Raw genomic sequence first — 27,666 nt, forward strand, 5'->3', positions numbered from 1 at the left:
TGTACATACAGCAATAAAAATCATTTGTACTGTACTTACTAGTATTTTCCATATTTATCATTTTAGTTTCTTTTTTTGCAAGAACTTTGTGTGCAGCAATTTATGATAAACAAACACCCATATAATCAAATTGAACGAATTTGAACGGAACGAATTACATAAAAATACATACTAATAATACCTCGATCAGCGTGGTATTTTTTTGGCACGAATTAACCGCGTTATGTGAGGTATTTCTGTATATGATATCAAAATTATTTTTGGCATTCATCATAGTAACCACATCATAGTAACCAATCAAATTGGTCAGACAAGACCTCCCTTTGACAAACCCATACTGTGTCTTATCTATCAGCGCAGTCTTGTCTAGATGATCCTGCAATGCTTCTTTAACCAGTGATTCCATTATTTTCCCCAGGTACATTTCAAGGGTACAGCTCTAAAATGGTGTTAACAGGCCTGCTGCTTGTTAGTACACCAGACCGAACTTATTGGTAACTCTTTAGGAGGCTTCCGGATCAGCAAGCGTATAATCTTGCTACCTCTACTCTACTCTGCCAGATTTTGACTGGAGGAAGTCTGAGTAGTGTGTATGCAGTGGGGGGGGGTATTGTCAATGCCATGTTATGTCAAGGATCTGGGTATATTCTTAACATGTGTATGCCATATCCAAAAATTTCATTATTTCATACAGCATGTCGCTCCGACTTATTTTTACTATTGAATACACCATGAATTGTCACTGTTAACAAGACAAATAATAAAGAAAGCTTTTCACAGAAAGTTTATCTGTGGAAAGATCTAAACCTCCCAAACACTTCCCTGTTCATTTCACAAATATACAAGGTCTCAATTCTAATGTCGACGACATACATTTCCACTTGCATTCTTCCAAACCCTATGTACTTTTTCTTTCCTTTCGCTTCAAAGGTGGTACCTTGTGCATATGTCCATTCAGATATTCCCTGTCAGAGACTTGGTAATTTGAAATCTCCTCTTTTCTATCTTCATTGACTTAAAATCTCTCTACCTCATTGTGTCAAATTCATCTGTTGTCTCTACCATTCTCCCAACTCCACTAAACACTTGGAACTCTTTGACTTCCTCTCTTTGCAACTTGACTTTCTCCAGTCCAACTTTCCTAACAGGGAGATAATTTTCCTTGGTGATTTTAATGTTCACAACGCCAGCTGGCTTCCGTTTTCTAGTCACCGACCCAGCTAGTCGAGATGCTGAGGCTTTTGCAAATTACTAATGACCTTGCACAGCTTGTTCATTTACCTACAAGAATACAGGACAATCCGAACCATAACGCCAACAAACTTTTTCTCCCAGACAGCCCTTCTAAGTACACAATCGAAGTGAGTGGTCCTTTAGGAACCTGAGATCACAACTTGGTGATTTCTCCAATGGAGCCTTTATCTCATGGCTATTTCCAACCTTGTATTGTTTAGCATCACAAGAATGCAAAATGGGATGACCTGCGAGATTTCTTTTCCTTGGTTGGATTACTGTTTCAAAACTTCTGATGTCAATGTTTGCTCTGATCGTGTTAGTGAAATTATTCCTGTTGGAATGGAATCCTTTATTCCACATTTATTCCACTTTAAAATCTCATCCTTTATCTAAACCTTGGTTTTCCAATAAATGTGCTAAGGCTGTTCAAGAGAAGAACATTGCATATCGTAATTGGCTTGTTTCTAATTCTTCAGTTTCATTTTCTGCCTACACCAAAGCTTGCAACAATTGTAAAGCAGTCATTAATCAAGTCCAAACTAGATTTTGAACAGGTTAAGAGTAGAAAACTTGCTTCTTGCTCTAATGGTAGCTGAGCATTCTGGTCTCTTGCCAAAGCTATTGGCCACAACTATTGCCCATCTCTGCTCTCATCTCTGTCAAACCCAGACAGTTCTGTTGTCACTTCAGCCAAGGATAAAGCTGTCGTGCTAGCATCCCATTTTTCTTCCAACTCATGTATTAATGATCTTGATAAAATGCCTCCCACCATTCCTAGCACATTCCATTCAATACCTTCTGTGGTCTTTCATCAAAAGGATATCAGAAGGATTTTGATGAATCTTGATGCTAAGAAAGCTCCAGGTCCTGATGGTATTTCTCCACTTGTTCTCAAATCCTGTGCTCCTGAACTTACTCCTGTTGTTTGCCACCTTTTTTACTTTCTTATTCCAAAGGTTTTTTACCTTCTGCTTGGAAATTTGCTCATATTCAGCCAGTTCCTAAAAAGGGTGACAAATCCCTCCCATCCAGTTATCATCCTATTGCAATTACTTCAACTCTTTCTAAAGTAATGCATTAGATAGTATGAATCTGAGCTGTAATACTCAATATGTTCTACGTTGATAATAATATTAGTAAATTAATAAGAGGAGTTTACCTCAATATAGTACGTAGAACACTTCCGTATGATACCCTCCAGAAATTAAAACAGAAAAAACGAAAAAATCGACAACTTACCGGTACATTAAAGTAAAATATAAATAATTAAATAATCAATTTAACACAATTCAAAATCAATTTAAAACAATTCAAATTCAAATTAACGCAATTAAAAGAATCTAACGAAAATATTCAAAATGATTTTCCTTCCTTAGGAAGGTCTCTTGCCAAAGCTATTTCCTTCCTTAGGAAGGAAAATCGTTTTGAATATTTTCGTTAGATTCTTTTAATTGCGTTAATTTGAATTTTAATCGTTTTAAATTGATTTTGAATTGTGTTAAATTGATTATTTAATTATTTATATTTTACTTTAATGTACCGGTAAGTTGTTGATTTTTTCGTGTTTTCCGTTTTAATTTCTGGAGGGTATCATACGGAAGTGTTCTACGTACTATATTGAGGTAAACTCCTCTTATTAATTTACTAAAGTAATGCAGAAATCAATTAACCACCAACTCTTTAACTTCCAAGAGACCTTCCGTCAGTGCCAATCCACTGGTGATATTCTTGCTTATGTTACTCATTTATGGACAAATTCAATGGAAAAGTTTGATGAAACATAAGCAGTTGCTCTTGACATCTCAAAGGCTTTTGATTGTGTTTGGCATAAAGGTTTTCTAAACAAGCTTCCATCTTATGGTTTCCCAACTGTTTTTTGTAATTGGTTATTCAGTTTTACCTCTGATCGCTCACTGAGGGTGATGGTAGATGGCTCTATGTCTTCTAACTTCTCCACTAATGCTGGTGTCCTCCAAGGTTCAGTTCTTAGCGTGTTCCTCTTGTATATTAATGACCTTCTTTCCATTGACTGGAAATCCTATCCATAGTTTTGCCGATGATAGCACATTGCATTCCACTTACCATTTTGAGAGACCTTGCCCTGTTTAATCAGCTTCCACTTCTCGAATAACCGCTACCAATTGCCTAAATGCCGATCTCCAGGTAATTCTCCAGTGGGGCAAAGACAACTTAGTTGATTTCGATCCATCTAAAACTGAGTCTTTTCTTATCTCTTTTAAAAAGGATTCTTCTGCTCCTATGCTTATCTTTGGTGACCCTCTGATTTCTAGGCAAAATGATATATCTTTTTTTTTTTTTTGGGATTACCCTGACTTCTAATCTTTCTTGGCACAAGCACATTACAAATATTGCTTCCTCTGCATCTAAAAAACTTGGTTTTCTCTTTTGCTCTTGGCATTACTTTTCTTCCAAACAGCTGTTCACTCCAAACAAATCACAAATCTGCCCTACCATGGAATATTGTTCCCACATCTGGGGCAGTGCCCCAAAACCTCTGTCTCCTAGATTCCATTCAGAAGAGGGCAGTTAGGTTAATTAATGACTCCTCTCTAGCAGTTAGGTTAATTAATTAATGACTCCTCTCTAACAGAGTCCCTCCACTCGCTGTCTCATAGACGTACTGTTTCTGCTGCATGCCTTTTCTACAGATACTTCCATGGGCACTGTTCTTCTGAATTGGATTCCATAATTACCGCTCTCTCTCTTTCAAAACAGTCTGAACACATACCGCCACCAGCCAACATCCATTTACTATCCAACTTAAAACTCGCAGAACCAATTTTTCATCTTCCTCGTTTATTCATTTAACTGCCGTTTTCTGGAACAACTTTCCTTCATACGTATTTCCTGAAAATTACAGTCTACAGAAGTTCAAGTCTAATGTCAACAAATAACTTCTTTTGTCTTCTCAACCTCCAACCCAAGCACGGTACTAAGTACTATAGGTTCCAATATCTCTCGTGTTTGGGGTTTTAAAAAAAAAATAATAAATTGTATTGCCTGAGGGGAGGTTCTTGGGTGGATGGCCTTAATTCATTTGTTTATTATACTTTGTGTAAGACAATGTTTAAAACAGAGAAGTTTATCTGTGAAGTGGAAAAGAGGCCTCCCTTGTACAACACATCATTAAAAGACTACTGCAGCAAAGAAATAATGGCAAAGTGTTGTATAGAAATTGGAAAAGAAATGTTTCCAAACTGGGATGAACTCCTGGTATTGTGATTATGTAATGATAAAGAGAATCAGAAAGCTCAGTTCTGAACCTTATATTTATCGTAAATATTACTTCTATTTTAGTACTGTTTCATTAGTTAACAAAATACAAGTTTGCTCAATTGTATCGACAATTTATTATTAGATTCTTCTGGTTATCTGTGTACGGAATCATGAATATATATAATTTAAGTTTATAAAAATCCTTATTATTATTAAATAAGATGAAAACAGTAATCGGAGAATTGCTGAGGAATATCTACTGTAACAGCACAACTAATGTCGGTAACAAAAAAAATCACCTGTGGTCTCTTTCTTCTTCCAAAACGAATTTTGAACCTTTCATTTCAAACGTAAATTCGGTGTCTTTCTGTATCAGAAATAATTTTACAACCTCTTTATCTCTCTATCTTCCTCTGTTTTTTTTTTGAAAAGTATTGTGAAAGCAATGAAAGGAAGCCGTAAGCTGCAGAGTACAGCATCGTTGCCAGCGTGATGTTGGGGGGGGGGGGCGAATGCATGCAACTGTTTCTTGGCATGAAAAACATGACTGAAAGAATTGCAACGGATTGTTTTTGATTAAAGCAAGATCATACTTCTTTTCTTCAATGTGTATTGCATATATACATAAAATCAAGGTAATTCATGTTGGAAGCTGCAATGGAAACGGTATAAACCGTTGTAAAACTGATAATACTGCAATGAACATTTGATTAAAAAAAAGTTTTTATTGTAATTGTTTTTAGGGAACAATATCGGTATAGCACATTTTCTGGATGTACATTTGATCATCTAACAAAATTTCAAGAAAATATTTCTATTGATAACTGCATTATAAACTTTGAAAACTGTTGTCTCCTCATGTACATTCGTAAAATCGAACAAAACTAATTCTTTATTGCACGAGAAGTAATCCGTTACAGTGTCGGTATTGGAGAATGCCGACTGCTTCAAATGGATGGTAAACGTACTTGTCAATATTCCATCTGGAAATAATGTCAAGTGGTGGGAAGACCGTGACATAGGTGTTTTATTCTGAGAAGTCTCATGTGGCAAAATCAAACAGGAAGTTATCCTTTATGTTACCAAAAGTTATCCTATAAGTCACCAAGTCTTACAGATACCTTAATCTCTGCATAAAAATAGCGGATAGAAATAAAGTAATTTTACAAATGAAGAAAACAACATTTCTTGGCGGATTCTACCACCCAGCAGATACTACCCAGGGGTGGTAGTATCTGCTGAGAATCCATTGGTAAAGTTTGCCTATTCGAAAATCCATTGGCCAAGCATTGCTTATTTGAGGTAGTTCAATATCAGGGCCTTCACAATATGAGATATAACAGAAATTATGCCATTTCATCTACTTTGGTTGTTTACCACAAATTAAATGATGCAACTTGTTTGATTAGTGAATTTTCCATAGTCTGAGGCTTTCAGCACTAAAACCTTTTTAGTATAAACATTTTGATATAATGGAAGTGACATATTGCAATTGTTTTCATTGATATCCATAATTGGATACGTAGACCACATTAAGCATTACGTTCTGATGGTTGTGAAGAGTTCTGAATTACTTAGTGGATTGCTCCTCTGTCTTACTGTAATTATGACCTTTTAAGGTATGTTGAAACTTGTAAGGAGCTCATTCTTCCAACTTGCTAATGAGTTTACCAATAGCAGAATGTTAAGCAATTAGAAATCTTCAGTTTCCCATAAGCAGAGTAAAATATTTATAAATTCTAAAATAGTACTTAAAACTCATCTTTAACTTGTGTATCTTTTCATTTTTATTTGTATAGTTAATATTTCATACTCTTAGATCACTTTCCTTTCTAAGAAGTTCTAAACCTCCAGTCCCTTGGAAAACTTCTTATCTGGGTTCTACTGTATTTCAATTAGTGTAAGTTAGTCTGTCGGTTTACATCTATGCACAAAGCATGGATGTAAACATCCATATTGATGTATTTATTTCGGCATCATGGTATCAAAACTCTGTATCAACATTCTGTAAAATAAAAAAATAAATAAAACTTCTCAGGAGACTTCTTGTGTGTTTCAAACATAATATAAAACTGTCCTGTTTTTAACCTATTTGAATTTGCCAAATGAAGCCACCAATGTCAATTTCTCTTTCTACTCGCAATCAACTGTATACATAAATGGGCAGTACATCCACCTTGAAACTGAGAATAGAAAAAGTGAGTTGCTGGGGTCCCAATGCAATGTTAGAAGTGTCCCATCTAGTTTCAAACAATCTGACATTAGGCGTGCTACATGTAGTTTGCTGTTTTGGAGACATTCATGACACCAGCTGATGCCGGCACTTTAAGCACCAGTCTAATATAGTCCTAAGACAAACCAGTGGTTTTAAAACATTACTAACTATGTATTCCTGGAATATAATGCAAATTGAAATATGCGGATTTAAATATATTAGTAGAATGGCAAGCCTGGTAAGAAGCAAATTCAAAGAAAATAGTAACATGGCTATAGCAACAAAAGAGAGAACTAAAATGAGAACAATGGTGTTATAGGGGGAATGCATTCCTAAAATAATATAGATTAAAAGCAATTTTACACAACATTGGCATTCAGCACCTAGGCTGAATTGAGTGAAATATTATGGTACACTGAAGTGACCATCTTTTAATTTTAAAAAACAAAAACTTTAAAATAAAAAGGGTATATTACCATCCCTGTATCCCCCAAATTAGCCAACAGATTAAAAGTATAGTAAAAAATCCCTCCTCTGCTTCACCCCTGACAAAGACTGTTTCCACCAAACACCCAGTATATACAATTTACAATGCAAAGATTGCCAAAAATCATATATTGGACAAAGGGATAGAAGATTATTCAAAAGAATTAAAGAACACAAATATGACATAGGCTGTGGCCAAATAACAAAATCAATGAGATCCAGCTTTCCATGCCTGACACATCAGTCCTAACTAACCATTGGAAGTACACAAAATGACATATACAAAAAATCCTTCATGATCAGCTTAACCAACAATATTAACCAAAACAAAGGCATCCAGATAGCAATAACCACACATATATTTTCAAAAGCACAGTTTTTTAGAGCAGATAAAAAACAAAAATAAGAATTATAATAAGTATATCCCAAAAAAAGAATCTCCATCACTTCTAATATAATAATGGACCAACCTGCACATTTAAGTTGCTCACGAAGGTTAGCCACCAAACATATCTAATCCTACAATATCCAAATTGCTATTCTCATTCTAAATATCCTGTCTCAGTGACAAACTAACCTATGATTGCCCCCAGGAGACCCTAACTGGAGTTTTAATTCCAAACATCCTTAGTTTGAGAGTGCAGATATATAAATATAATGAATTGTAAGTTACTCTCTTGATATGTGAGGATGACGGTGTCATAATGACAACATTACAAGAGTGTAAGTATTCATAGTTATCCATTTACTTGATGTTAATTTATTTAATTTTAATTATTAATCTTTACCTGATGTTTGCTAATAGCTATTTGTTAACTAATTCAAGACTAAACCTTAACAGATTGAAATGTGTAATCAAATTAACAACTAAATCAAACCACCACAATTTATCGGTTCTGTTGTCTTTATAGTCACTGAAGAAGTGGTACAGAAAGTACCATGAAAGTCTGAGAATAATCTGTAATTCTTTAAGAAGTTAAAGGCAGTGCACTCCATCCAGGTTTAAATGCTCATTATTTCAAGTTTTGATATATCTACACACACAATGCAACTAAAAGAATATTTAAAAAAAGCCACTACCAATAGTGGCTGTGGAAGACTGCATGATTCATGCAGTGATTCTATAGTGATTGTTTCAAAATATAAACTTTCACTGTATAGATGTATTGAGCCTGTGAACAATCTTGCACTGGCTCCACTCATATTTTCCCTTTGTACAGTAATGCTGCAAAAATTTAAGCTGTTTATTTTGTTCATTGGTAGCAGTATTGTACAAAATCAAGTGAAAAAAAATCTGACTGATTTGTGTATGGTCACACTTTATAATGGCAAATGAGTTTTTCAATTTGAAAGCTAAGCTGTTTTGCATAGAAGATACTTTAAATTGCAGAACACATTTAAGCATTCAGAAATATATTTTTTAGTTGCAAAACTTATTTCTGAATGCTTAAATGTGTTCTTTAAAAAAGAACATAATTTATTCTAGTTTTTAATTCAGAATAATTTAAAATATTCCATTCAGAAAGATGTTCCATAAATTTGAATAACAACTAGAATTTTATGCTCTGTATCAAATTGTCATCTGGAAACAGCATTCTATTTAGAAGCTTCTGTACATTAACCTACGTAAATGTGTCATAAGACCCTTTTTTTTTTTCCCTTCCTCTCTTCAAGAAGATGAAGAAACACCAGAGTATAGCCATGGCGTGAGACAGTCAGCTCGTATTAGCTTCAGTGATGAACTTTTTCATAGAGGAAAGAAGGTACTGTCAAATTCATTTTTGGTTTATATATATATAAATAAATTAGAATGATGAATAATAAAAAAAAAAAATAATGCCAGCAGTATGGCAAGACAGAAGAATGAAAATAATCAAAATTAAACATAATGATCAAACCAATAGGGAGGGAAAAGAAGAGTAACAAGAGTAAAAATATTGCAGCAGAAACTTTCCAAGATAATTTAGAAAATCTAAATGCAAAGATAATAAAATAATAATCAATTAAAATTCAATGCCAATTAAATAGAAATTTAACAGTTCCCCTTCTGATGGGCACCAAGTCCAAATTTATGTCAAATATCACAAACAGAGATATAAACCAACTACAATAAAATGAAACAAAAATAAACCAAAATTAGACTGACCATTACACCCCATCTCAACAGAGGACCACAAGGCCAGTCAGAGAATTGCTGCATTTCGATCGCTAGACAAATTGCCACAAAGGCGAGTCAATTGAAAGATCAATCCACCACCCAATCCCCAGATCGAACTGCTAATGCAGAGGACCTGAATAGTGGTGGTCCTGATGCAGTGAAAATTAAAAATAGGACAGATACAAGCACTCCTATGCAAAGCCACACCACTGACAAAAAAGTAAGCTTAACCAGATTATATAGATGAATCCAGGTTATATAGACGAATATGGATGGCAGCACGGGCGCAGTGTTAGCAAATCCGTCCACTACTGTCATGTGATATACTCATACATATATTTAAATAATGTTTGAAATAGTTGAAAACTGAACCTTTCATAATAAAAATTCATCATGAAAGATTCAGTTTTCATCTATTTCAAACATTATTTAAAATATTTAATATTGTTTAAATAATAATAATAATCATAATAATAATAATATTAAGTCGCAATCCTGAACACTTGTAGGATAGTCAGAGATTTCCTTAACCAACAGTAACACCAGACATTACAACCATCCTGTGTACTTGGTAGCAGTACCCGTCACGGAGTGGAATCCCCCAATCAGGAAGAAATAATACGAGTAACAACAACAATAATAATAATAATATTTAATAATATTAATAATTAAATAATACATTACAATACAATTTATTTTTATCAAGAGAATTTGTTTACAATAAATGAACTTGTTAAGAAAAGTAAATTTCTTGACAACAAGTTGTAATTCTTTATTTACAACAGTTTTTGCATACAAATTTGTTATCTAACAGAAAAGATAATGAAATCACAACACATAGTACATTCCGCACTGCAAACAGAGATAGCAGTTTATCTGCATAGCAATTCTAATTTACTGTATCATTGAGTATCAAAAATTTTCTTATTAAGAATTTTAATTTGGAACTAGAATAACTTCTCCTGAGCCTGAAATCTACACTAGCCAACAAGTTGTTTATTATATTCATGGTATGCCTATCTCCAAATTTAAAACAAACAAAAATAATAAATAAATAAAATAAGCAATTAATAACGATGATCACGGCACGTACAAATTGCACAAGTGAGATACATAGTAACAAGCAAAAAAATAGGAAAGAAGAGAAGATTCTTACAATTTATTTATGGTTTTTTTTTTTTTTTTACATGACTGAAGATTTCAGTGAAGGGGACACATTTCACCATAATAACATAAAAACCCACACAATTCCAGCTATCTGTATTATCGCAAATGCAATAAGATTGAGTTTACTATCCATTTATAATTAGATTCACAAACAGAAAAGCCCAGTAAACCGGAAGGTGCAAATTGTTTAATGGCAGTGACCTCCAGAAATGTGCCTTAGTAAAATGTGAGTTCGCATCAGCTGATAATAGTGTGTTTCCCCCTTAACCCTGTGAAGTTCTTTTCAGAAAATTTCATTTTGACCGTTATCGTGTTGCCGACTAAGAGAATAAGTGACAGCGCTACTAGTAAATCTACCAACAAAAGGAAAGCCATCGATTTGGATCAGAAAATTAAACTAATAAGGATGTATGAAAATGGCCAAACATTAACAAGTATCGCGCGGAATTCAGATTTGTCAATAATAATATAGTAGCAATATTTTATTAGTTATTTCCGAGTTACATAAAACTTGACTTACGTAAGAAGTCCTAGAACGTATCTGTTACGTATGTCGGGGACTTTTGTATTTTTGGATTAACTGGGAAATTGATTATCTGGGATTTGTTTTTTACCATCTATCCAGGAAAATTGAGAGTCTACTGTATTCAGTTTTCACTGGAGGTGTGAGAATTTTCTTTTACAGATATTATGTTCTTTAGTTGCAGAAAAATGTCCTTAGTAGCTAAGTTGCAGAAAAATGTCAAAAGACTGATGTAGATAGAATCTGCTCTCCAGCATTCCTCATTATCCATTCAACTGAAGACCAACCAATTGGAAAACGTTTAGTATTTGTAGTGCAAAAATGACTAAAATACAATAGATACTCCAAGGCAGTTGATTGTTTAACACCTTTGCTGCCACTGACATGTACATTTATCAAAGTAATTTGCCATGATGTTTGTGTATCAGTGATGTCCCGTTATACACATGTGGTCTTTCTTAAGTGGTCAATAAACAAGTACTAAAAGTGAAAGCACATGAAATTAACAACTTATTGATATCAGCACACTGACTGAACTCTGCTATTTGCAGCAATGCTTATTTATTATTATTAAAAATACATTTTTTTTTCCCCTTTTATGGGATTTTTTTCTGCCCCGTGACTGGTACTTGTACCAAGTGGTTATGAGATGGGAAATTGGTTTTGCCCATTTACTATTATTATTAATGTTCACTATTATTATTATTATATTTTGTTATGATTTTTTTTATCATCAGTCAGCTATATGCTTACCAACTTGGTAGACAATTTCATTTATTCTTTGCTTGTTTTGAAGTTAGTTTATGTATATGCAATAAACTTTTGATAATTTGGAATTCCAATTTTATAAAGTTTGTTCCATATATATAAATTAACCTTAACACAAGCAAAGAACAAATGAAACTGTGTACCTGGTCTTTACAGCACATGGTCGACAATAAAAAAAAAAAAAAAAAGCATTGCTGAAAATACTGCTGAATTCAATCAGTGTGTTAATATCGAGCAATTGTTAATTTCATATTCATTTACTTTTGTGGCACTTGGTTGCTGTATACATGTCAGTGGCAGCAAATATGTTAAGATCACGGACTTGCTAGTTGAAGATGCTCGACAGTTTCAGCAAGTACAAAAATTTAATACTTTTGGCAGAACAACTGCAAGTTCAAGCAGCCATCAGTGTCAGACAAAATATGAAAAAGTAAGAAGGTATACTAGGTTGGACACTGAATATGATTCTCTTAACAATCCCAGACAACTACTAACAATGATCAAACCAGGTTATCTTCCTTAGTAAAGCCTACATAGCAAATCTCTTATGTGTAAGTGTCAGAAGTTTGGGCATTTACAGACAGTCTGCAACGGAGCAGCTGCCTGTGCCATATGTGAATCCACTGAACACATCATTACTGTCTCCACAGCCAAAACACGTAGTTATCTTAACTGAAAGAAGCACATCTGACATTCCAAGGAGTGTTCCATTTGGAACAAGGGGGGGGGGGAAATACATTGATACAAAACTGAACATGAAGTAACCTACTGAGAGAGAGCGAAAAAAAAATCTTGATACTAAAAAGCTAACTTATGCTTGGGTAATTGCAAGATGAATATCAACTGCTACCCAAATGGAGGTAACTGCACCACCAAATGAATCACTAGCTCAGTGGATAATATCCATTGGTCTGTTTCCCACATAGCCTTTCTCAAACATGCAAAGCCTTATACACTTCAATCAGATCACCTCACAGGTGCCTAGCTTCCAGCGGCTGCAACTTGCCGTAGTTAAGTCTCTCTTGGTAAGAGCAACCCTTTGATCCTCTCTCCAGTCTTGTTCCCCTTCTCTGTACTCATTCTAGCAACTCTACATCCTTCCTATAATAAGGCCTCCAAACCTGTACGCAGTACTCAAGGTGTGGCCTGACCATTGCATTATACAAGGGGATAATGGAAGACTACTGTACAAATTGAAGCAATATGGCATTAAGGGCAAATTGCTGCTATGAATAAAGAGATGGTTGAGTGTGAGAAGACAGAGTGATAATCAGTGGACACTGCTCTTCGTGGACTAATGTTATTAGTGGAGATTCCCCCAGGGTTCGGTGTTGGTCCATTGTTGTTTTCTGTATTTATTAATGAAGGTATATCAGACTGAATGTCCACGTTTTCAGATGATACGAAGGTTGACAGGGTTGAATCCACTGCCACAGGATCTAGAAAAGTTGAACAGATAGGCTGAGGGATAGCAACTGAAGTTTAACATTGACAAATGTCAAGTGCTACATATGGATAGCAGTCACCCCAGAGTAATGTATCAATTGTGTGGTACTACACTCAGGGTAATGGAAAATGAAAAAGACCTGGGGATAATTGAGCAGTGCAGACAGTCTGTGAGAGTAGCTCATGGTGTCTTGTCAATGATACACCGATGAGCCCAAACATTATGACCACCTACATAATATGATGTTGGTCCTCCATGTGCAACCAAAACAGCTAATACCTAGCGAGGCATGGACGCTACAAGATTTCTAAATGTGTCTTGTAGTATCTGGTACCAACATGTAACCAGCAGATCCTTTAACTGTTGTAAGGTCTGTGGTTGAGATGCCACAGATCAGAGTTACTGTTCCAACACAAACCACAGATGCTCAATGGGATTGATGTCTGATGAATTTGGAGGCCAGGACAATATCTGGAAGTCCTCCTCATGTTCCGTGAACCGGTCTTGAACAATCCAGGCGGTGTGCCATGGCACATTATTCTGCTGAAAGACAGCACAGCCAGAGGGGAAGACCATTGCCATGAAAGGGCGTACCTGGTCAGCAATGATATTTAGGTGGGTGGTAGATATCAGAGTGTCCAATACATGGATGACTGGACCCAGGGCATCCCAGCAGAACATCGCCCAAAGCATGACACTGCCGCCACCGGCTTGTTTTCCTCCCATGCTACATCCAGGTAAACGACACACACATACCCGGCCGTCCACATGGTGCAACAGGAAATGTGATTCATCGGACCAGACAACCGTCTTCCAATCACACAAGGTCCATTTCTATGCTTCCTTGCCCATTGTAGACACTGTCGCCGGAGAACCGTGGTTAGCGTGAGCACTCAGAGCGGCCTGCGGCTACGCTGCCCCATTTTCAGCAGAGTTTGATGTACTGTGTGTTGTGACACATTACTCCCATCACCAGCATTCCAATTACTAGCTAGTTGCATCACAGTCGCCCTTCTGTTGCCACGTTCTGTTCGGGAGAGAGCCTTTGCTCACCTCGAGCATTGATGAGCCATGGTTGTCCAACACCTCTACCACGGTTCATGGATTTTCCCTCCTCAGATCACCTTCATAGGTACTTACGCTGGCTGACCGTGAGCACCCCACCAGCTGTGCCGTTTCAAGATCTGCTCTGACCCAGTCATCTGGCCATTACAGTTTGGCCTTTGTCAAACTTGATTCAGTCCGCTGCCTTTCCAGCAGACTGAAGAACAAGAGTAACACTGATTAATGGAGCTCAGTATCAGATGCTTATTATACTATGTGCTGACCCACGCACACACCATAGTTCACCTGCAGTTGCTTCGATTTGAATAATGACTTGCTGGTCATAATGTTTTGGCTCATCGGTGTATACAGCAATTTTTATAGCATTAATAAGGAGGTGATTATACTTTTGTATAAGGCAATGGTCAAGCCACACTTTGAGTACTGTATACGTCTGGAGGCCTCATTTTAAGAAGGATGTAGAGCTGCTGGAACGACAGTCTGTGTCGTACCAGCAGCTCTACATCCGTCTCAATTAACGCGACAAATTAATCACGTTAATCGAGGCCAGCCTGTACTATAGGTTCCAATACCTCTCGTGTTTGGGGTTTTAATAAAAAAAAAAAAAGTTCCATTTTGCAGTTTGGTTGGAAGGGTAGGGAATGCCAATATCGATGTAAAATTTCATAGAGCAGTAGTTTCACCCAGTGAGTTGCTATGAATATCCAATCCAAAAAGGAGTATGCAGTTCCTGAGCATAGAAAAACATCTATAGCTGAAGCAGATCATGTAAGAAGATGCATATATGAGTGTACACTCCAGTTTTCAGAGTTATGCTGTTGTACTGATCAAGTAATTTTTGATAGTTTGTCTGTATTTGTGAGATTTTGATTTCCCTACACAGATGGTAAATACCCTAGGGCAGAGTTAAGGAAGTTCTTTCACTAGTCCTTCTCAATCAGCTTAGCTCATATATTGATCACGAAGCAAGGGTAATGAAACAATTTAAATCAAAATTTATGTTGAAAAATATTTCTTGACTGAATGTCTACGAGTATGAATGAGGTTGTTAATGCATAGCATGGCACTTCCTTCATTTCTTACTACTCATTCTACTATTCATATCTCATATTGTGAACACCTTCACAACGAGTTTCCTAGGTATTGCACTACTTTGAATAAGTGACACTTCTCTAGTAGAGAAGACTACTGTTACTTATTCTCAGATGGGCACCATCACCACCACCCAGACGGCACCATTTCGAAGCTAGTTGACTTCGAAATGGTGCCATCTGGGTGAGGGTGCCCATCTGAGAATAAGTAACAGTAGTCTTCTCTACTAGAGAAGTGTTACTTATTCAAAGTAGTGCAATACGTAGGAAACTCGTTGTGAAGGTGTTCACAATATGAGATATGAATAAACGGTGCATTCATACTACCTGGGTAGTATGGTAGAAATGATGGAAGTACAATACCCGTGCACAAACAACCTCTTTCAAAGTTTATGTTGATTTGCACTAGAACTGCTTCGTGGTACAATTTTAGTGAGATTAGCTTTGAGGATGTCTGAGAGTTGATTATCAAATACCATCCCCTCAATTAGAAGTATATGATGCAAGAAAGCAAACTTATGCAGCATCAGCCAAAAAAAAACCCCTTCCCACTTCACCCATCCATTCACTACAAATGTTTGTCTAGTTCTGCCTTGAATTTATTTAAGCTGTCAACTTCTAGGACAGATGGAGTTTGTTCTACTAGGACAGATGGAAGTTTGTTCCAGCAATCAACCCACCGCTGGCTAAAGGAAACTTTCCACACATCTATTCTACAACTGTCTTTCCTAAATTTATCTTTGTCCCTTCAGGTGAGTAATCCGAGGAAGAATCCCATCAGTATTGAGCTTGCTCAAACCATTCAAGGCCTCATACACCTCAATCAGATCACCTCACAGGTGCCAAGTCTCCAGACACTGCAATTTGCGGAACTTAAGCCTTTCCTCCTAAGAGCAATCTTTTGTTACACTCACCAATCTCATCGCCCTTCTCTGTCCTCTCGCAAAACGGAAACGCGTTAATCGAATATAATAATCAATAAGAAAAATTATAATTGGTCCTTGACCTTCTGGAATGTCTATAATGAATTTTAAAAATACCTTTTAAATAACTTTTTAACTGTATACCATGTAAGAGATAATGAAAATAATTATCGAATTAAATGTTTATTGCATAAAACAGCGGTACCCAAACTGTGTGACACGGAATATTTTAAATTTCCGATGGAAGCACAGTGATACTAGACATCTGTCAGACACCACGCGAACTACTAGCCTAGTTCACAGTTTCAACATTTCTTATTAAGTTGTTTGGACCTAACTACTAAACAGAACTGTTAAGTATATCCTTTAGTCTAGGTACACCATGAAAAAATTACTAAGACATTAAAGGAGCCATGAACCGAAAAAGTTTGGGAACCTCTGACATAAAATACACAATGAAGAAATGACTGTTGCGGAAATATTTGAACAGTGTTGACTTTCTCTTTTCATCAATCAATTTCCGATAGCCAACAACAATCTTCTCTGAGCCCTGGCGAAATAAATATCGCAGAGAACCTCAAACCTTTTGTTTGAGGTTCTCTGTGATACGAAAGATTTCATCTAGTTCTTTTACCGTTATCTCCTTCGTGGTAACATTTTCATCTGGCTCATTCAAAAATTAGAATTTTGAAATGCAAGTCTGCATTAACTTTATTAGCGGGAGACAAACAAGTAACACTTCTTCCAATGGTTGACAGAACGCACTGAGGTGTGCAGCAGGTAAACGATTGTTTATTGCCTGTCCAATGTGCGGTAAGCTTAACGCGCGAGCCAACCGGGCTTCCCAGGTGGGTAAAGTGCCTGCCTAGCAATCCAAAGGTCGCGGATTCGAATCCTGCCTCGGGCTTGGATCAGTGTAAAATGCAAAAACTTTAGGAGGTGCATTATGGCCACAGAAGCCGATGCGCCAACAACTAACAAAAAATAAATAAATAATAATTTAACTAACAAAAAAAAAATAATAAAAATAAATAAATAAATAAATAACGCGCGATTCAAATCTTTTTCAACTATCGCATAAAAAAAAAGATCGCATTAACTGGAAATTTGCATCGTGTAAAGTGAAAAGTGGTATAATTTTTTCAAATAGCGGTATAGGTGGTAGATGACTTTCATCAACCGAAGAAATACCACCACTTTGTTTATTAGAGGCTTGAAGTGGTGAAACCCATGTTTAGTCTCTAGAGCAAAGTTTCCGGCATCCCCTCTCCCCATGCTTCTCCTTCAACCCATGCACGGTATGGGTACTATAGGTTTTGATACATTTCGTGTTTGAGGTTTTCATAAAAAAAAAAAAAAATGAAACGCGTTAATTGAACTTGCATTATGCGAGGCCTGGCTGTACTTAGTACCATTCTTGGGTTGGAGATTGAGAAGATGAGAGAAGATATTTGTCGACTTGAGCTTCTGTAGACTTTAATTTTCAGGAAATATGGATGAAGGAAGGTTGTTCCAGAAAACAGCAGTTGAATGAATAAACGAGGAAGATGAAAAGTTGGTTCTGTGAGTTTGAAGTTGGACGGTAAATTGATGTTGGCTGGTGGCAGCACGTGTTCGGATTGTTTTGACAAGATAGTGGGAATTATAGAAGCCAATTCAGAAGAACAGTGCTCCTGGAAGTATCTGTAGAAAAGACATGCAGCAGAAACAGTACGTCTATGAGACCGCGAGTGGAGAGACTCTGTTAGAGAGGAGTCTTTAATTAACCTAACTGCCCCCATCTTAATGGAATCTAGAAGCCTGAGAGAGGTTTTGGGGGCACTGCCCCAGATGTGAGAACAATATTCCATGATAGGGTGGATATGTGACTTGTACAGAGTGAACATCTGTTTGGAAGAAAAGTAACACTGAGAATGAAAGAGAAAACCAAGTTTTTTAGATGCAGAGGAAGAAATATTTGTAGTGTGCTTGTGCCAAGAGAGATTAGAAGTCAGGATAATCCTCAAATGAGATATATCATTTTCCCCAGAAATCGGATTGTCACCAAAGATAAGCATAGGAGCAGAAGAATCCTTTTTGCGAAATATAAGACAAGACTGAGTTTTAGAAGGATTGAAATCAACTAAGTTGTCTTTGCCCCGCTGGAGAATTACCTGGCGATCGGCATTTAAGGAATTGGTAGCGGATATTCGAGAAGCTGAAGCTGATTGAGCAGGACAAAGTTTCTCAAAATGGAAAGTGGAATGCAATGTGCTATCATCAGCAAAACTATGGATAGGATTTCCACTCAATGGAAGGAGGTCCTTAATATACAAGAGGAAAAGAGTGAGAGAAAGAACTGAACCTTGGGAACACCAGCATTAATGGAGAAGTTAGAAGACAGAGAGCCATCTACCATCACCCTCAGTGAGCGATCACTGAGAAAACTAGATAACCAATTACAAAAAAACAGTTGGAAAACCATAAGATGGAAGCTTGTTTAGAAGACCTATATGCCAAACACGATCAATATCCTTTGAGATGTCAAGAGCAACTGCTTGTGTTTCACCAAAATTTTCCATTGAATTTGTCCCTATATGAGTAATATAAGCCAGAATATCACCAGTGGATCGACACTGACCGAATCCATACTGGCGATCGTTGATCAGACGGAAGGTTTCTAGGTAGTTGGAAAACCATAAGATGGAAGCTTGTTTAGAAGACCTTTACTCCAAACACGATCAAAAGCCTTTGAGATGTCAAGAGCAACTGCTTGTGTTTCACCAAAATTTTCCATTGAATTTGTCCATAAATGAGTAACATAAGCCAGAATATCACCAGTGGATCGGCACTGACGGAATCCATACAGGCAATCATTGATCAGACGGAAGGTTTCTAGGTAGTTTAAGAGTTGACGGTTAATTGATTTCTCCATTACTTTAGAAAGAATATAAGTAATTGCAATAGGACGATAATTGGATGGGAGGGATTTGTCACTCTTTTTAGGAACTGGCTGGATATAAGCAAATTTCCAAGCAGAAGGAAAAACACCCTTAAAATAAGAAAGTAAACAAAGGCGGCAAAGATCAGGAGTAAGTTCAGGAGCATAGGTTTCGAGAACATAGAGAAATACCATCAGGACCTGGAGCTTTCTTTGTATCAAGATTTGTCAAAATCCTTCTGACATCCTTTTGATGGAAGACCACAGGAGGCATTGAATGGAGCATGTTGAGAATGGTGGGAGGTGTTTTACCAAGATCATTAATACATGAATTGGAAGAAAAATGGGATTCTAGCAGGTCAGCTTTATCCTTTGCTGAAGTGACAACACAACCATCTGGTTTTGACAGGAGGTGGGAGCAGAGATGGAAAAAGTTGCGGCTAATAGCTTTGGCAAGAGAACAGAATTCTCGGCTACCATTAGGGTAAGAAGCAAAATTTTCTACTCTTAGTCTGTTCAAAATCTAGTTTGGACTGATTAATAACTGCTTTACAATTGTTGCAAGCTTTGGTGTAGGCAGAAAATGAAACTGAAAAATTGGAAACAAGCCAATTACGATATGCAACGTTCTTCTCTTGAACAGCCTTAGCCCATTTATTGGAAAACCAAGGTTTAGATAAAGGACGAGATTTTAAAGTGGAATGTGGAATATAGGATTCCATTCCTACAAGAATAATTTCACTGACACGATCTGAGCAAACGTTGACATCAGAAGTTTTGAAACAGTAATCTGACCAAGAAAAAGAAGAAAACAAATCTAGCAGGTTATCCATTTCTTGTAATGCAAAATGAGATAATGGCTCCATTGAAGAAGAGACAATCACCAAGTTGTGATCTGAGGTGCCTAAAGGATCACTCACTTCAACCGTGTACTTAGAAGGGTTGTTTGTGAGAAAAATATCAAGCGAGTTTGACTGTATGGTTAGAATTGTCCAGTATCCTTGTAGGTAAATGAACAATCTGTGCAAGGTCATTAGTAATTGCAAAAGCCTCAGCATCTCGACAAGCTGGATCAGTGTGACTAGAAAACGGAAGCCAGCTGGAGTTGTGAACATTAAAATCACAATGGAAAATTACCTCACTGTTAGGAAAGTTGGACTGGAGAAAGTCAAGTTGCAAAGAGAGGAAGTCAAAAGAGCTCCAAGTGATTAGTGGAGTTGGGAGAACGATAGAGACAACAGATGAATTTGACACAATGAGGTAGAGAGATTTTAAGCCAGAGAAGATCGAAAAGAGGTGATTCCAAATTACCAAGTCTCTGACAGGGAATATCGGAATGGACATATGCACAAGTACAACCTTTGCGACAAAAGGAATCATACAGCGAATAATTTTTTACTCTGTTAGTTTGAAAATTCATAGTGTATTCAATAGTAAGAAAAAGTGGGGGGGACATGCTGTATGAAGTAATCAAATTTTTGGATATGGCGTACACATGGTAAGAATATACCCAGATCCTTGACATAACATGGCCTTGGCAATGCCCCCTGCATACACACTACTGGGACTCCCTCCAGTCACTATCTGGCAGAGTAAAAGTAGCAAGATTAGATACTAGCTTATCCGGAAGCCTCCTAAAGAGTTACCAATAGTTTCGGTCTGGTGTAGTAACTAGCGGCCGGCCTGCGAACACCGTTTTAGAGCTGTACCCTCGAAATGTTAGGAAGATTGGATCTAGCCATGATGTTCATAACCTCAAAAGACATCAGTCATACTGCATGATGGAAGTGGTGGGGGAAGGGTTGACCGGAACTGAGCTCTGAAGAGTAAACATGGGTTCCACCACTTTAAACCTCCAATAAGCAAAGTGGTGGTATTGCACCGGTTGATGAAAGTCATTTCCTACATAGTATTGCCTTGTAACACAGAGGAGCTACATTCCTCCATGTGGTGTGGCACCACACTTCGACCCCTGCTTACGTTGGTTCACACCTGGATGGTCACCCACAGTGTGCTTTTGCATGGGCGTTATACCCAGGATTACCAACAGTCCCACCATCATGAAGGTGCAAGCGGAGGATTTGGCTGTCACAGACCGTCTGGACTTCACCGTAATTGGGTCCACTTGATTTGGATGTCACCCGAATATCAGTTCCATCAGCGGTTTAGACTCCCACGTAGCAAGCACAGCTTGTCTGGCATATCTGAGAATTTGTCTGTGACAAACTCAAGGACCAAAGTATGGGGAGTTTGTCTAATGCTGAATGGGGAGTATGCAAACAGTACTGGAAGAAAAGCAAGACAACAATCCATAAACCTGGTTGTAGAATACATATCTACCGAAATACTAAAGGCATTAAACCAAGTAATTCAAAAACAGTCCACAAAAATATTACTGTTCTCAAAAATGCGGCAGAATAATGAATGCAGTGCAGCTAAAAACAAGTATAGGGCAATGTTGGCAAAAAGTCACGTTATTATTGTATTTGAAAGTGCCTACAATTCTGCCCAGTCATAATAGGGGGGATTATATGTTGAGAACCTTGTCAATCCATTCAGCCATGGAGAGAATGTGCAAGGCTCTTGGAGTAGAATTTTTCCTGGCATGACCTATGCTTGTTAACAAGAGAGACTGCTTTTACAGGGATGGGATACACTTGAATAGAAGGGGTGCATGAATATTTACTAATGTGATCGAGGCATTGATAAATGGGTTGGAAAACTACTAGCTTGTGGGGAGAGGATACACAAACTAATAGTTTAACTAGAGCTGCAGGCAGAGGTGAAAGTGATTGTTGCATTGCTAGTCTTGGTACATGCAGCAGGTAGAAAACAAGTTGTCTTGGGATTTCAAGCCCTGCTGTGGGTCATCATGGAATAAATGAATACCTGGGCTGTGTTAGGATAACCAAGAGGAAAACATGTGACTGTATTCTTGCATGTACGCTAAGAGCATTGTAAATAAATTTGATTAATTTGAAGTACTGATTAAGTCATCAAATGCAGACATTGTAATAATAGCAGATATGTGATATCACTCAGACATAGATGACGTTGAATGTGGAGGGTACGGTGCATACAGGGATGACAGTGGAAAAGTTATGCTCATAATTATGAAGAATATTAAATGTAAAGCAGTGCATCCCGTTGACTTCAGTAATGAGTGCAATGATTGGTGTGATATAGGCACTGGAGAAAACAAAATGGTGAGTAAGAGTGGTTATTTGCCTAATAACTGTGATGAGTATACCAATCAGCTATACAGGGAAATAGAGTGGGCCAGCAAATCAGATTGTTTCATAATGAGGGGGGGGGGATTTTAACTTTTTTTAGGAAAACAAGGAATAGTTGGGGTGACCAAACTATTCCTTTGATTATTTTGACAGAAAAATTGAACAAAGTGATAAAAATAAGCAATATAAATCAAGAAAAGCAGGTGAAGGGAGCTTATGTTATATATGGTAAAAGATCCATAGTGTGTGTGTGTGTGTGTGTGTGTGTGTGTGTGTGTGTGTGTGTGTGTGTGTGTGTGTGTGTGTGTGGAAGTGATTACAGTGTACTAATGTGGAATGTAATTAAAGAAACTACTAGGCTTTTCTTGCCAGTAAAGAAATATTGTTCAAGGCTTAGACCTAAATAGATCTCATATGAATTATTGTGAGATGCAGAGAAGAAAAGTGCATGCAGTGTATATAAATTATCAGGTGATACAGAAGCCTATGGTAGATATAAATTAATCTGTAATCAGGTCACAAAGAAGTTTAGGGAACTTAGTAATAGTAGTAATAGAGGCATGTGATGCAAGAAAGCAAGCATATGAGCTTATGTAGCATCAGCCAAAAAAAAAACACAATTTCACACAACAATTCCCCCTAAAGGTTTGTCCAATTCCTCCTTGAATTTATTTAAGCTGTCAACTTCCACAATGACAGATGGAAGTTTATCCCAGCAATTAACCACCTGCTGGCTAAAGACAAATTTCCACACAAAGACTGTTCAACAACTGTCTTTCGTCAATTTGAATTTATGTCCCCTCAGGTTTGTAATCAGAGCAAGTGGAAGAATCCCATCAGAATTTAGCATGTTCAGCCCATTCAAGCCTTGTACACCTCAGTCAGATCACCTTGCAGGTACCTTAGTCTCCAGCCGCTGCAATTTACAGAACTTAAGCCTTTCTTGGTGAGAGGATCCCATCACTAATCTTGTTGCCCTTCTCTGTACACATTCTAGCAACTCTACATCTTTCCTAAAATGAGGCCTCCAGACCTGTATACAGTACTCAACCTTCATCAGTTGAACTGAAAGTTTAGGAACGTAGAACATAAGGGTGTGCGGTGCCAGTCATGCACAGTAAACTGCGTGAGGTAACAACTAATTGCTTGATGTTGAAGCCTGTGGTTGTGACGTATGTGAATGTTGCAACATTTGTCAGTCATGAGAATGGTTGCCTCAGTAACAGGGTGGACTCGACATCCACAGCTTCTGTTGACCGAAGTATTAGAACACATGATGTGCAACAACTCCAACCAGGGTGAGCTACTTCAACAAGATCTAGGAAAATTGGGTCGATGAGATCAGAAATGGCAATCGAAGTTTAACATTGACAAATGCAAGGTACTGCACATGGGTAGCAGTAACCTCAGAGTAACTTATCAACTGTGTAGTACTACACTCAGGTTAGTGGAAAATGAAAAAGACCTGGGCGTAATTGTGCAGTCAAATATGAAGTTGAAGTTCTCTGAGCAGTGCAGACAAGCCGCACAATTTCTAACTGACATTATAAATCTGGATATTATAAGTACAGCAATAGCATTTTGCAATGCAATGGATGAAAATGTTCACTTTTGATTTTATTATTTGGTTATTATCTTATCTTCCTTCATGGATTAGGCGATCCGCCTTTTCCGATCTCGAAGAGGTCTGCCCATCTTTTCTTTGGTCTTCCTCTTTCTCTTTTTCCTTTTGCACTATACGTATAAGCTAATTTAGGGAATCTATTATCTTCCATTCTTTCTACATGTTCTTTCCATCTTTTGTCTATATTCTATAATTTTTCCATGAATTGAGTAAATCTTTAATTCCTTTCTAATATTTATGTTTGGTATTTTATCTAATTTTGTACATCCTTTAACATATCTTAAAAATTTCATTTCTGCAGCTTGTATTCTATTAATGTCTCTTTGTTTCGGTATCCATGTTTCAGAACCATAAAGAAGTGTTAGTATTGCCATTACTTTGTAATTCATATTATATTATTCATGTTATATTATTCATATGTTATATTATTTGGTTATATGGGATCAAATGCAGTCAAAAAAAGAAACAAGGAATAGTTGGAGTGGGCAGACTATTCCTTTGATTCTGTATAAGTTATTATGTTGCACAGAGCAAAACAGAAAGTAAAATAAAATAAATGATAGGTTTAATGTTAAATAGTAAAACAGAATATGTTAAATACATACAGTACAAAAAAGCTTTCGGTTATTAAGGTAACCTTCATCAGTTGAACTGAAAGTTTAGGATTTTTTTTTTTTTTTTTTTTTGATTTGGTAGTTATTGGTGCATCGGCTTCTGTGGCCATATTGCACCTCCCAAGGTTTTTGCAGTACTTTGATCCAAGCCCGAGGCGGGAATCGAACCCGCGACCTTTGGGTTGCCGGGCAGGTACTTTACCCACTCGGCTAGCCCGGTCGGCCGAAAGTTTAGGAACGTAGAACATAAGAGTGTGCGGTGCCAGTCATGCACAGTAAACTGCGTGAGGTAACAACTAATTGCTTGATGTTGAAGCCTGTGAACGTTGCAACATTTGTCAGTCATGAGAATGGTTGCCTCAGTAACAGGGTGGACTCGACATCCACTGCTTCTGTTGACTGAAGTATTAGAACGCATGATGTGCAACAATTCCAACCAGGCTGACGTCGGTAATGGTGGGACCGATCAATAACCATGACATCGTGGCTTGGGTCGAGTTGTCCAGAAGTGCTCAGCAATAGCCGAGTGTTCTATGTCCGCTAAGCGGATGGCTCTTTCGTGTTCTGAGATACGTTTGCCGAGCCTTCTTCCAGTTTTTCCGACATAGCAACCAGTGCAGTCACGGCAAGAAATGCAGTAGACTAGTCCACTTTGTAGTAAGGTGGGATCTGGTATTTTCACTCTAGAGATGAGGGATTGCAATTTCCTGCCCAGGAGCTACATGCACTTTATCCCATGAGATTTCAGGACCCTAGAAACCTGTTGTGATAGGTTTAGGTAGTATGGGTTAAAGGCACTCGTGGTGGAGTCATTATCTTGAATGTTCCTGTTGGTCGCTATGTGGTTACATGCCTGTAGGTCACACCTGTTTAGGGTATTGGTGGGATGGCAACACCTCATAAGATCCATCTTGTCCCTAGCAATCGCAGTGCGCCTCTCATCCGTAGAACTAGAGTGGGGGCGCCTCCGTAGCCAGGTGGGAAGGAGCAGCAGTGCGTAGCACACGCTTCTTGATTAGACCGGGGTTCGAGCCCGTCACCACCAAATACGGAGGCTGTGGAAAGGTCGGGGAATGACCACCGTATATCCCGGAGCAATATGGCCTTAGTTGCTAATGCTCCTAAAAACCAAATAACTAACTAACTAACTAACTAACTAGAGTGGGTCCAGGCATGAGTTAACAAGGTGGCTGCGCATGTGTGCTGACCGATAGTTGGTAAATTGGCCAGCAGACATTGGCTTGCGATAGACTGTCATCCTCAAGCACGTGCCCTCATGTCGGAAAAGGGTGTCTAAGTATGGTAGGGTATTGTCTGACTCTAGTTTGATGGTGAATTTTATGAAAGGCGACAGAGAGTTCAGGTGGACTAAGAGTCGCCCGCCCGAATCTCTGGGGATAACCACAAACACATCATCCACGTAGTGACACTAAAAGGTAATCGGATCTGGCATACTTATAAATGCATGACTCTCCAATTCTTCCATTGCGATGTTTGCAGTGACTGACCTAACTGGGGAATTCATGTCTGTGCCATGTACCTGTTGGGGAATGGAGTCGTTGAACATAATTGTGCCACCAGTTAAGCACAGTCTGATGGTGGTGGAAATATTATCCGATGTTAGTTTGGTCCTGTTGCCAAGTGTCTGGTCGCTATCCAAGAGTTTCTTGGCACATGTGATGGCAAGCTCTACTGGGAAGGAAGTAAAAAAGGGACACTACATCAAACAAATGATGCCATGATTTGATCTTCTGAGATGGATAGGATTCGGATCCATTCTATAAATTCACCACTGTTGGAAAGGTGTTGGCGGTCTTGCCTACTAGGGGAGAAAAGAGCCCCGAGACAAACTTCGCCAACTCATAACTCGGTGAGCCACAATAGGAGACAATGAGTCTTAATGGTACACCTTTTTTGTGACTTTCAGTAGCCCATAGAATTGCGGAATCTGACAGCCAGAGGCATGGATGCGACTGCGTGTGGATTCTGTTATTTTCTCTTGCTTAAATCACTTGTTGATGAGGATGTTTACTTTAGACTCCCATTGTTCCACGCCTTTGATGGGAGGAACAGATAAGGATTCAAGGCTTTATACACCTCTATCAGATCACCTCGCCGGTGCCTAGTCTCCAGACACTGTAATTTGCAAAACTTAAGCCTTTCTTCGTAAGAGCAACCCTTTGTTCCATTCACTAATCTTCTCTGTACTCTTTCCAGCATCTTTTTGAAATGAGGCCTACAGACCTGTATACAGTACTCAAGATTTGGCCTGGCCATTGCCTTATACAAGGGAATAATCACCTCCTTATACCTGCTAGAAAAATTCCTGTATATCATTGACAAGACACCATGAGCTACTCTTGCAGCCCATCTGCACTGCTCAGAGAACTTCATATCTGCCTGCACAATTACTCCCAGGTCCTTTTCATTCTTTACCACAGTCAGTGTAGTACCACAGAGTTGATACGTTGCTCTGGGGTTGCTGTTTCCCATATGTAGCACTTTACATTTGTCAATGTTAAACTTCATTTGCCACCTCTCAGCCCATCTGCTCAACCTTTCCAGATCCTGTTGCAGCAGCAGCATAGCATCAGTAGTGTCCTTAACAACCTTGCCAACTTTCGTATCGTCTGCAAACTTGGACATTAAGCTTGATATACCATCATCGATATTATTTATAAATACAAAAAACAATAATGGACCCAACACTGAACCCTGAGGGACTCCACTAATAACATTAGTCCATTAACATTAGATGAGCAGTGTTCATTGATTACCACTCTCTGTCTTCTCCCCCTCAACCACCCCTTTATCCATAGCAGCAATTTGCCTCCAATGCCACACTGCTTCAATTTGTGCAACAGACGCTATTATTTTGGATCGTGCACACGGATACTGGGAGCGTAAATGGCTCGAGGGTTTACGGATTCGTTCATCCAGTAATAATACCATGAATAGA

The 27,666-nt window shown here is 37.9% G+C and overlaps 1 protein-coding gene across 4 annotated transcripts in view; it reads left to right on the plus strand.

Annotated features, from left to right (window-relative positions):
* unc-104 (kinesin family member unc-104) overlaps window positions 1-27,666 on the plus strand; it is a 1,041,320-nt gene that overhangs the window by 551,235 nt on the left and 462,419 nt on the right. For 2 of the 4 annotated variants that reach the window (XM_090382707.1, XM_090382709.1), the window contains one exon: window positions 8,849-8,937. In XM_090382707.1, coding sequence (XP_090238833.1) covers window positions 8,849-8,937 — 89 coding nt within the window. The remainder of the gene's footprint in view (window positions 1-8,848; window positions 8,938-27,666) is intronic. The other 2 variants (XM_090382708.1, XM_090382710.1) reach the window with 1 other exon arrangement.

Source organism: Mastigoproctus giganteus, chromosome 10 (assembly GCF_048544385.1).
Source record: "Mastigoproctus giganteus isolate SK-2022 chromosome 10, ASM4854438v1, whole genome shotgun sequence".
NCBI lineage: Eukaryota > Metazoa > Arthropoda > Arachnida > Uropygi > Thelyphonidae > Mastigoproctus > Mastigoproctus giganteus.